Source organism: Megalobrama amblycephala, linkage group LG15, assembly GCF_018812025.1.
Source record: "Megalobrama amblycephala isolate DHTTF-2021 linkage group LG15, ASM1881202v1, whole genome shotgun sequence".
Classification (NCBI taxonomy): domain Eukaryota; kingdom Metazoa; phylum Chordata; class Actinopteri; order Cypriniformes; family Xenocyprididae; genus Megalobrama; species Megalobrama amblycephala.
Window position 1 is genome coordinate 36,328,517 of NC_063058.1, and position 13,265 is coordinate 36,341,781.

A 13,265-nucleotide genomic window follows, 5' to 3' on the forward strand; every position below is an offset into this window, starting at 1 on the left:
GAATAGTCCAAACACAGGCTATGGTCAAGGCAGGCAGCAAACGGTCATCAAACAAAGAAACAGTCCAGGGTCAAAAACACAGGCAAGGCACACAGAATACGGAGCCAATGTTGAAAACAAGGCTAAACAATACTCAGCAAAGTGTGTGTGAAGGAGTGCAGCTTATAAAGGGAACCTGATGGGAAACAGGTGTGAGTGTGATCAGTGCCTAGCTGAGGGATTGTGGGAAATGTAGTCCAGAGTGAAGTGACTGCATGTGTGCAATGAAAAGTCTTAATGTTGAAATGGAGACCTCTGGCTGGGTGTGGAAAGAAGCAGCAGCATATTTTTACAGTGATTGATTCTGAAACACACTGTACCCGGATTCTACTTTTGCTATAGCAACAAACACATTTCAGCAAAATGTTTACTTCACTTAATAATAAAGTTTACAATAAATAAATAAATACATGTAGGCTGATCAATCACTGTTCAAGAAATGTACGCTAAACATTTTATTTGTGTAATTAACATGTTTAATAATCAACAGAGCATTCAACATCTCAAGCGCAGGCAGATTGCCTTCAGAAAGATGCCAGATTATTCTATAATCCTAAAAACTTTTAGATTAAATTTATTTTACTAATTTGTCTGAAATAAAATTATATTAGGCTACATAATGTTTTTGTTATTTTTATTCGTCATGTAGGAGAGGCTGTGATATCATGTGCGTTAAACTGTCTTCCTCCTCCTAGCTCTTCCATTAAAATGAGGTGCAATACTCCAGATTTCCAAAAAACAAAACTTTAATCCAGTTGATATAGGTTAAAACAATCTTGGGATGCTGTTTGAGAAGAGTGTTTATATGTATGTGTGTTGTTTCCTAGAAAATACAATAGGTTACACACTATCACTGAATTAAATGACATAGGCTATAAATCATATTTCTTATTGATACTGAGTGACATAGTGAGGTAAACGAACACTGAAACTGCGATGATTAAAATAGCATCTTAAAGATACACAATAAGGTGCAAACAGAATACTAAACACAGTGACATCAAAATTAGTTTTAATAATCAATAAGTTTAGTATCACACTGAACAATTGCGGTCATGAAACTGTGGTGAGGGAGTCATGCAACAACAGATACACTTTCAAGCAAAATAATTATATTCAATCATTTAACAGTTAATTTAAAGGATTAGTCCAGTTTTAAATACACTTTTCCTGATAAATTTACTCACCCCCATGTCATCCAAGATGTTCATGTCTTTCTTTCGTCAGTCGAAAAGAAATGAAGGTTTTTGAGGAAAACATTCCAGGATTTTTCTCCTTACAGTGGATTTCAATGGCTACCAACAGATTGAAGGTCAAAATTACAGTTTCAGTGCAGCTTCAAGGGCTTTAAACGATACCAGACGAGTAATAAGGGTCTTATCTAGCGAATCGATCGGTCATTTTCGAAAAAAATACAACCGTTTATGCTTTATAAACAAAATATCGCCTTGAACGTACTTTCCGCTTCCGCATTCTTCATAACGCTTACGCTGAATGTCCTACGCCTTCCCTATTCAAGTCACGGAAAAAAACTAAACTGGCGCCGCGTTCGTTCGGTAAGTAGAATAGGGAAGGCGCAGAACATTCAGCGTAAGCGTTATGAAGAATGCGGAAGCGGAAAGTACGTTCAATGCTATATTTTGTTTATAAAGCATAAACGGTTGTATTTTTTTCGAAAATGACCGATCGATTCGCTAGATAAGACCCTTATTACTCGTCTGGTATCGTTTAAAGCCCTTGAAGCTGCACTGAAACTGTAATTTTGACCTTCAATCTGTTGGTAGCCATTGAAATCCACTGTAAGGAGAAAAATCCTGGAATGTTTTCCTCAAAAACCTTCATTTCTTTTCGACTGACGAAAGAAAGACATGAACATCTTGGATGACATGGGGGTGAGTAAATTTATCAGGAAAAGTGTATTTAAAAGTGGACTAATCCTTTAATCACTTAACGCACACAATACTGCACAAAATAAACCAATAACAAAGACTCTCTCTGTCCGAGACTCATACAATCTGGGCCAGTATGAACTAATACAGTAATGTGGATATTTACCGCAACCCATCCGTTATATTTGGTGATATACTGCCACCTTTTGGCACATTTGTGTATGTAACATTATTCTTAAGTTCTTAAACTCTTGTTAAACGTGTGTTTGTTATTGATGCACTCATTGAAAACCATTCAGGACTCACAAAGGAAAGATTGTCCTTTTTGATAACAGCCCTTTATTCCTCATGACCTGCTGGATTCTGTCAGTAGCAAAATCAGATACTATTAAAAACAAAAAGTCAGTTCAATCATGACAACTCTCGGAGTGGATTTAATTCAACCAGCATTTATTGGCATGGGGTATGAAGTATACATGGCTTGATTTTGGCGTACGAGATCTGCTACGCTGCTGCTGTTGCTGCTGCTACTGCTGCTGCAGTTACTGCTGCTGTTGCTGCTGAGCAAATACAAATTGTTTAGCTTAGTCAAATAAAACAACAAGGAAGAGGCTGCTGCAAGAATGGTAGAACCCCGTAGCAGATCTCTACAGGTGGCGCTGGGGAGGAGGAGGGATAACAGCGCTTCACATTGCGCAGCTTGTTGATCGCAGGCTAGGGTACGATATATATGGTTACGTGGATATGGAATTACTCCCGATTGGCTGATGCCATGGTGTAGAAAGAACCAATCAGCGCTTGGTTAGAGTTTCATGACTGAACTTTGTATTTTGGAAACTGCTCAGTAATAATTGATTAATAATGTTCTTCCTTCTTAGATCCCATGATGAATTCATTTCAACAAAAGACAGAAAAACCTGTAACCCATTTAATGCGACCGAAATGTGAGTATTAAACATTTGCATTTCGCAGATGCTTTATTCAAAGTGGCTTATACAGCATTCAAAGTTCACATATAATCAGTTCATGAATCGAACCAATGACCTTGGCGTTGTGAGCACCATGATACTGTTTGAGTCTGATCGCGCTCTGACAGCAGCAGTGATGTCTAGCACTCATTTAAGTATAAGTGCACGAGACATCACTGCCATTGTCAGAGCGCGATTGGACCTCACTAAGTGAATGCTGAACACAGTTGGACATAGTGGTGTTTTAGATGTAAAAAATGATATAAATACTGTTCAGTTTCTCACACAAACTGATCGTTTCGTGTCTTAGGACATCAGTGTGTTGTCACGAGCCGCAGGGTTTAATTTGGATTTGTCTATGCACGTTTTTTCAACTCTTATTAAAGAGTTTTTTCAACTCTTATAGAGTTCCCATTCACTCGCATTATTTGACTGACAGACGGCAATGGTTGCAGTTAAAAATCATCATTTGTGTTCTACTGAAGAAATAAGTCACCTACATCTTGAATGCGCTGGGGGTAAGCAGATAAACATCATATTTTCACTTTTGGGTGAACTATCACTTTAATATACACGGATCAGTAATTATGCAAATTAGCCATGCCTCCACTCACTCACGCCAGCTCGGAGAGTCTAATGTTGCTGTAGTGATGAGCAATTTGTTGTTTGTTTTGTGGATATTTAAGAAAAAAAGCTTGCGTCGCTTCATATATTCAGTTTAACAGCTGTGCAACTGAACTGCACAGATGTTCTGACGCTTAAATTGTGTTTTTAATTATGAATTGGTAAAACGCCTTTGCAAAACGGTCTGAATCCACTTGTATTCGTTGGACTGCTCTCTCACTGAATCACATGAAGCGATTTCTCAGTAAAACAGACAGTATCGAGAGAAGGCTCCGTTTTCCTCTGTGAACTTCCGCCAAATGGATGTTTGACAATTTCGTTGCTTTTTGGAGTTTTCAGATTTAAAAAACATTCAGATGAAATCCTGCAGGCGCCCGTGCCTTCTCCGTACATGAAATAAATGCACTTCCTTGAACGAGTGCGAACTTCCAGCGTATTTACTTGAACTTATCAGGTCGGCTAATATCTATGGTTTGAATCCATTCCAGAGGCGGCCAAAATCAGAATTTATAATGGACTGAATAGCTCTCTCAGAACTTGACATGTGAGGCCACACTGACTGACATATGCACATGAATCACGCTCACACGCACACGCTCAGATATTGTTTTAGCTGTGTTTTATAGTATTGAAATATTTCAAAGCACAAAAACATGAACTTTATTGGCTTTACTTCAAGTCAGCTGTCACTTTACTTTGGCGTGAGCCGCTATGAGCTCGCACACTTGACACAGCCCTTGCGACGGTTCTGTCATTAATTTATATGAATTAATATGATTAGCCTTTTGCTTGACTATGTTATCAAACAGCTAATAATGTGTTGCTAATGTTACACAAACCATGTTCCTGTTCTTCATCTCAGAGTCAGACAGCTGCCTTCTAACAATCAGTATCCTTACAAACGCTTTGAACAACTCAGAACGTCAGTGGAGAAAGGCTTCTAGTTCATCATAACATCGTAATAGACTTGCTATATTGCTAAATCTACACAATTTTTCATATCAACTGAAAATATACTGGGATAACCTGGCTTCTTTCGAGACTTTCCTGCTTCAGAGCAGTCATAGTCAATGATATGCTAAAGCCTGCCGGTACATTGTTGTGATTGGTTACAAGGTAGTCTGTGACGTCACAAACATCCACGATTTCAAACCACGGGTTTTTGGTTTACTGCAGTTTCAAACATAAAATACTCAGCAATGGTGCTGACTTATGAATTTGCACATGGTTTGTCTTAAAGCATATTAAAACACTACATATGGCATATAAACAACATAAAAAACTTGATTTTCACCGCAGGGGGTCTTTAACAGGGTAACAAGAGGTCGAGGCAACAATAGACAGTTGAACACATGGCACAAACAACACAACAACACGTGCCAAAGCACATGGCGAACGAACAAATACACCACGCGTCGGAGTGCGTGAGTGGACAAACGAGACAGCCATGCGCTTCGGACAAACAGAGGTAGAAACACAAGGCAGATCAAACCGCCTTTCCTCACAGAAGGATCAGTATTCTAAAGTGTTACCCCATCTTGATGTCCATTGCCGATCCTGTTCCCCTTCTTTCTTTTCTCTGGTTTCTTATAATAGGGGATTTGAAAAACACATTAATTCAATCCCTATTTTACTTAGCATCCTTGGATGGGTGAAAGTAAAATCACTACAGTTGAGTTCTGTCATCACCATAAAGTAGCTAGATTTGCTGATCTAAAATTTGTTCTGTAGTTAGTATATAGAGTGACACTTTAAAACTCTGTAAACTCTGTAACTGCTATAGACACAGAGCAGTGTTAATTTAAAGGTGCCATAGACTGTAAAATTGAATTTACCTCAGCATAGTTAAATAACAAGAGTTCAGTACATGGAAATGACATACAGTGAGGTCTCAAACACCATTGTTTCCTCCTTCTTATGTTAAATTTGATTTGTGCAAAAGACCTCCGAAGAACAGGCGAATCTCAACATAACACCGACTGTGACACAACAGTCGGGATCATTAATATGTACGCCCCCAATATTTGCATATGCCAGCCCATGTTCAAGGCATTAGACAAGCCAGTATTAACATCCTGGATGCTACACAGCTGAATAAACAGACTTTATGCTGGTAAGCAAGCAAGAACAACAGCGAAAAATGGCAGATGGAGCAATAATAACTGACATGATCCATGATATCATGATATATTTTAGTGATATTTGTAAATTGTCTTTCTAAATGTGTTTGTTAGCATGTTGCTAATGTACTGTTAAATGTGGTTAAAGTTACTAATAGTTTCTTACTGTATTCACGGAGACAAGAGCCGTCGCTATTTTCATTTTTAAACACTTGCAGTCTGTATAATTCATAAACACAACTTCATTCTTTATAAATCTCTCCAACAGTGTGTAATGTTAGCTTTAGCCATGCAGCATTATCAGACTCATTCAGAATCAAATGTTAAACATCCAAATAAATACTATATTTGCATGAATCTGATATGCTGCATAACAAACTCTTTGTAAAGATCCATTTTGATGGGTTATATTAGCTGTGTGAACTTTGTTTACGCAATGTATTATAGACTTGCGAGCTTGGGGGCAGGGAGCGTGAGCATTTAAAGGGGACACACATAGAATCTGCACATTTTTAATTATGCACCAAAATAGGCAGTTAAAACATGGTATAATAAAAAATCTGTGGGGTATTTTGAGCTGAAACTTCACAGACACATTCGGTGGACACCTTAGACTTATATTACATTTTGTGAAAAGGGGTTCTAGGGCACCTTTAACACCAGGGATTTTGATGTGCTTCAGAGTAAGGAGCTGAGTTTTAATCTCTCCCCTCTCTCTTTTTCTTGTAATAGTAATGACGTCTCTTTTCTCAGACTCTGAATGCTGTTAATAAACAGTGTAGGAAATGGCAAGTATTGCCCTGGCATTGCTTCTCACCATATAATGTATTACTACTTTATCAACCCCATCTGGTCCCAAGGATTTCAGTAGCCCAAAAAAGGCTCAAATTTGTAATGCAAGTAGTCCTGCGATTTGTGGCGTAGCGTACTCAACAAATGAAGTTCATGTAGTTGATCACTAACATTCTCTTCCTCCATTGCAATCTGCCGAAGTGATCATTATTTCATTTATTCATTAAGTGCATAATCCTTAAATACGCAACATGAAATAGCCAAGAATTCCTCAAAAAATGTCACACCATGTCTACACCAGACGCGACAAACCAACCGTTGCAAAGCATTTGGACTACATCAAAAATAGGACGGGCAATCCATTTACTGTCGGGAATTTGTTGTGTTGTGCCGCTCACATCTGATTTAGACATGTTGTTAGTGTGCTTTCTGCACTGAGTTAAATATCTCCATACCAGAACTCTGATTGTCAGATGAGAGCCAGTCAGAATGACCGACGTGACCGAAACTTGTTTGTTACGATGAACATTGATATATTCACCTCAGAGAATAGGGTACATGTATTTTACTTTATGTAACATTATTCTTAAAGGTGCCCTAGAACTTTTTTTTTACAAGATGTAATATAAGTCTAAGGTGTCCCCTGAATGTGTCTGTGAAGTTTCAGCTCAAAATACCCCATATATTTTTTTTAATTAATTTTTTTAATTAATTTTGGGGCATAATTAGAAACGAGCCGATTTCAGGTTGCGGTCCCTTTAAATGCTCGCGCTCTCTGCCCCCTCCCGAGCTCTCGACTCTATCACAGCATAAACAAAGTTTACACAGCTAATATAACCCTCAAAATGGATCTTTACAAAGTGTTCGTCATGCATGCTGCATGCATACATCGGATCATGTGAGTATAGTATTTATTTGGGTGTTTACATTTTATATTGAATGAGTTTGAGGCTATGGTCTGTGGCTAACGGCTAACATTACGCACTGTTGGAGAGATTTATAAAGAATGAAGTTGTGTTTATGCATTATACAGACTGCAAGTGTTTAAAAATGAAAATAGCGACGGCTCTTGTCTCCGTGAATACAGTAAGAAACGATGGTAACTTTAACCACATTTAACAGTACATTAGCAACATGCTAACGAAACATTTAGAGAGACAGTTTACAAATATCACTAAAAATATCATGTTATCATGAATCATGTCAGTTATTATCGCTCCATCTGTCATTTTTCGCTATTGTCCTTGCTTGCTTACCTAGTCTGATGATTCAGCTGTGCACATCCAGACGTTCTGCCCTTGTGTAATGCCTCAATCATGGGCTGGCATATGCAAATATTGGGGGCGTACACCCCGACTGTTACGTAACAGTCGTTGTTATGTTGAGATTCACCTGTTTTTCGGAGGTCTTTTAAACAAATGAGATTTATATAAGAAGGAGGAAACAATGGAGTTTGAAACTCACTGTATGTCATTTCCATGTACTGAACTCTTGTTATTTAACTATGCCAAGATAAATTCAATTTTTAATTCTAGGGCACCTTTAAGTTCTTAAACTCTTGTTAAACAGGTGTGTTTGCTATTGATGCACTCATTGAAAACCATTCAGGACTCACAAAGGCAAGATTGTCCTTTTTGATAACAGCCCTTTATTTCTCATGACCTGTTGGATTCTGTCAGTAGCAAAATCAGACACTATCAGACACACAAAAAGTCAGTTTGGAAACTGCTCAGTAATAATTGATTAATAATCTTCTTCCTCCTTAGATCCCATGATGAATTCATTTCAACAAAAGACTGTAACGCGACCGAAATGTAAGTATTAAACATTTGCATTTCGCAGATGCTTTATTCAAAGTGGCTTACACACAATTCAAAGTTCACATATAATCAGTTCATGAATCGAACCAATGACCTTGGCGTTGTGAGCACCATGATACTGTTTGAGTTACAGGAAAGCCTCTTATTTCACACAATAACACATTTTGACACTATATTTGCACTATTATTAGGGGCCAAGCACAGAAGGTGTGTCGGCACCTATTTTATCTGTTGCCAGTCTTATTTTTCGTCTTCTTCTTCTGCTCTTGAGTCCATGGCAGCCCATAGAAACGCTTGCAGGAAAATTATGAAATTTGGCACACAGATAGAGGCTGTTGCTCAATTTGAAAAAATTGAACAAATCTTCAACCACGCCAACAAAAAATTATGGAATTCAAGTTGATTTGTCAAACTGTTTTCGAAAACATGTGCAAACGAATTTTATGTAGTGCCTGTGAAAATAGACATTAAGGCTGTATCTCCTCAACGCTTTATCATATTAAGACCAAACTTGTCATTATAAGCATGACCTGAGGTTATATGCTGTGTTTTGATGCAGCACCACCTACTGGTCAGGAGATTAAAAAAATGGCTATTTTTGCATTAAACTGCTTCAGTGTTACTTTTAACACCCTGCTAGTGGTTACCATATTAACACAGAGAGGTGTTGATTTAACACCGGGTAATTTCATGGCTCAAGACGTAAGCTTTCTGAACAGCAATGAAATTGTTGGTGTTTTATTTTATTGAGATAAATTTTCATTGAACTCAATGAAATAAAACACCAGCAAAGGAATGGTGTTTTTTCCTGTGTTTTTATTAGACATGCCACCAAGTTTCTATAACTCCAACAAACTTTGGATAAATTTAACATCTGATATCCAACATAAGTCTCTCCCACTTTATTGCCCTTTGAATGGAACATATACGTTCTCTCGGTCTGGAATCATGGTGGAATATCCTGTGGAGTCCACTTAGTGTCAAATAGAACAAACGTCTGAAGTGATACGAGATACATACAAAATGTGTATAGTGGGGGGTCATGAGGAACAGATTTGAGAACCCCTGATCTAGATGTAACTTGAATAGTTTAAAGCCCTTCAACATTTTACTGGATGGTGTGATAGCTGACAGCCTCACAATGTATCAGACATCATCAACAATCGGGAAGTTCTTGAAAGGACCAGATGCAAATGCATTCCCTGAGAACAAAACTAAAGTGACCTTGTCATGACCGTGCATACAGCTGATGAAAATGAGCAGCCAGCAAATGCCATCTACTGTTTTGGAAGAGGAAGTTGCTCAGCTGCATTTGTGAGAAAATCAAACCAAGAGAATCTCATAACAATTTTCTTTCACAAACGTAACAGAGATAATTATATGCATTTGTATGTTTTGGTTTTATCTTAAAGGTTATATGCAATTTGTACAGATTTATTTGTATTTATTTATGAAATATGTTTATATTTGTAAAACTGTATATTTGAAGAGTTTTGTTCCAAAACGCGATAAACGGCATTTAAAAAAAAAAAAACATAAAAATTTGAGTTTCCACCAAAATCAGTATTGTATCTGGTCGGTACTGAAAAGTCATTTCATTAATTTTGCGCAAAATGCGATATCCGTCGTTTTATTCTGTCATGTCAGAAATGTTATTCTGTCAAACGGCAGTCTCCCTTCTCCGCAGAACGCGATATATCCGCTCAAATCACAGCGCTCCATTCCACCCACTGTAAACAGTAATGGCGGTGCTCTCAATACACTTGACATCCTAGTTTTCCTTATTTACTTTGTGATCAACAAAAAGAGTAAAATTAATAATTTTGACAGCATTGATGAACCTGTGGTGATTTCTACGGTGGGGAAGAAACGCAAGTCATCGAAATGTAATCATTTACTAGGGGAGATTAAGAAGATGAGGCACTCAAGTAATTTATAACATTAACAAGATGACTCGTTCAATTAATTTTGGGAGCGACAACTGAATGTAATTTTAGTCAAGTGCCTGTATACAAGACTAGTATTGACAAAGAGGCTGTCATTAATGTGGATCAACTTACTTTGTTGTGTATTTTCAATATGAAAAATAACTTTTATACTGATTGATTGATTAATTGCATTTTGAAAAAAAAAATGTCATGGATTTATTGCATTTTTGGGGAAAAATAATCAGTTTTTAAAATAAACCTTTGGAAATCAATTAATTTTTATAACCAAAAGATGCAGAAAATTAAACAGAAAATAGTGGTTTCCATCTTTCCACACCTTTTTACTCAAATTAATCAAAATGGAGTTATTGCGTTTTGGAACCAAACTCTTCATTTATTTGTTACACTGCTGCATTTTCTCTCAAGTTGTGTTATGTGTTTAAGCTTTGCATTCAGTTTGCTTGAGTGTCAATATTTAAATCGCAAAGCAGATTGTGCTTGTTTGCAAAATGCTGGATTTGTTTAGTTTTGACTGAAATCTAGCTCGATAACACTGTGACACTTTCACAACATTGTCTGTTTTAGAATCAACTTGTGAATCAGCCAGTGACATTTAGAGCAGGACTATCTGTTTCACTGACCAATGACAGATAAGGGAGTGTTTGAGAAAATGTTACCAAAATATTTGCTATGATAATTGTATAGAGAATATTTGTGTTTGTGATTCACAGCCACCGCCACTGGCAGCAATGAGAAGGGCGTGTGGTGCGTGAGGATTGTCCTGACTGGAAAAACTGGAGTGGGAAAGAGTGCAACTGGAAACACAATCCTGGGAAGTGATATGTTTAAATCAAAGATCTGCATGAATTCTGTTACCAAGACCTGCCAAAGCAAGACTGGAGAGGTCTGTGGACGACCTGTGACTGTTGTGGACACACCAGGACTCTTTGACACATGCCTCAGCAATGAAGACGTCCGCAAGGAGATCATGAGATGCATTGAACTGTTGCTTCCAGGACCACACGTGATTCTGCTGGTCATCGCTGCCGGCCGGATGACATCAGAAGAGAGAGAGACACTTCAGCTCATCAAGATGACCTTCGGACAGAAAGCAGATGCCTACACTATGGTGCTGTTCACACGAGGAGACGATCTCACAGATCAAAGTATTGAAGATTGCATTAAAGAAGGAGATCCACACGTCCAGCAACTGATAGATGACTGTGGAGGACGATATCATGTGTTCAATAATAAACAGAAGGACCATGATCAGGTCATGAGTCTGTTAAAGAAGATCGATAAGATGATGTGGGAAAATAATGGCAGTTTCTATAATGACAAAATGTTTCATGAGGCTGAGAAAGCATTACTCTGTCTGGTCTATAAAAAGAGAGAGGAGGAGGTCAGACGAGAGATGGAGGACATTAAAGCCAAATATGAGTCTGAAATCAAAGAAATGAATGAGAAACAAGAGAAAGAAAAAGCACAAAGGAAAATTTGTGTCCTCCAGTAACAGACAAAAAAAAATGTGATTTTTCCTTTATAGGATGCTGTCAAAGAAAAAGTGCTTAGCCTTGAATTCCCATGTTGATTGTTTCATTTTGTTGCAATATCCCAGCTAACACTTTTTTGTTCTAAGAAATGTCTCCAAACATTCTTCTTTTTTTTCTTTTTCTTTTTTTTTTATGGAAACAATGTTTATGTCCAAATGTTAATTTTAAACATTAATGCTCTCTCACTTGTCACACACATATGACACTGATATAATTGACTGATATAATTGATTAATATATATAATTGATATTATATATATATATATATATATATATATATATATATATATATATAATATTATTAGCTGGACAAATACAAGATCGCTTTCCTCAGCAGACATTCAAACAGACTTTTATAATGGATATAATATTGTAGAAATCGACTTGAAGAATGAATGTTTTGCAATATATCAGACGCAGGTAATAGCCTACTCTCTCAGGCGATCTCTCTCTCTCTCTCTCTTATTTGTTTAGACTCTCTCTCTCTCTCTCTTATATCAGCTGCTATACAAGCGTTTCATTTATAACAAAGAAATGCATCTATTCAACCTTTACTGCATGAGGAGGTTCACAATATATAGTTATATAGACTTTGTCACATGATTTTCAAATACTTAATAAATAAATTGTATTGGCATTTGTCAACCTTCAAAAAAAAAAAAAAAAGGGTCCTCAACAAAAGAGCATAGGACATAGTTTACATTTCTCTGAAATTATATACAGTGTCCTCCACAATTATTGGCACCCTTAGTAATTATGAGCAAAGGCAGCTGTGAAAATAAATCTGCATTGTTTTTCCTTTTAATCTTTAATTCATAAAATTCACAAAAGTCTAACCTTTCATTGACGGAAAATAATTGAAAGTGGAGGGAAACTCACATTATGAAATATTTTTTTTCTCCAAAACACGTTGGCCACAATTATTAGCACCCTTTTATTCAAAATTTTTTGCAACCTCCTTTTGCCGACATAACAGTTCCGAGTCTTCTTCTATAATGCCTGATGAGTTTGGAGAACACCTGACAATCAGAGATCAGAGATCATTCCTTCATACAGAATCTCTCCAGATTCTTCAGATTCCAGCTCCATGTTGGTGCTTCTCTTCAGTTCACTCCACTCATTTTCTTTAGGGTTCAGGTCAGGGGACTGGGTTGGCCTTGGTAGAAGCTTCATTTTGTGCTCAGTGACCCATTTTTGTGTTGGTTTTGCACTGTTTCTGAAGTTTGTTTTGGATCATTGTCCTGATGGAAGATCCAACCATGGCCCATTATTGGATTTCTAGCAGAAGTGGTCAGGTTTTGATTTTTTTATCTGTTGGTATTTGCTAGAATCCAAAATACCATGTATCTAAACAAGATGTCCAGGACCTCCAGCAGAAAAATAGGCCCACAACATTAAAAATCCAGCAGTATATTTAACCATGGGCATGGGGTACTTTTTACCCATGTGTGCACCAAACCCATCTGGTGGGTTTGCTGCCAAAAAGTTCTTCTTTTAGTTTCATCTGACCATAGAAGCCGGTCCCGTTTGAA

The 13,265-nt window shown here is 37.3% G+C and overlaps 1 protein-coding gene across 1 annotated transcript in view; it reads left to right on the forward strand.

The window, feature by feature from the left end:
- LOC125247062 (GTPase IMAP family member 9-like) overlaps positions 1-11,693 on the forward strand; it is a 15,762-nt gene extending 4,069 nt beyond the window's left edge. The window contains exon 2 of the mRNA XM_048158225.1: positions 10,912-11,693. Within this exon, the coding sequence (XP_048014182.1) occupies positions 10,912-11,693 (782 nt within the window). The remainder of the gene's footprint in view (positions 1-10,911) is intronic.
- Positions 11,694-13,265: the final 1,572 nt, after the last annotated feature.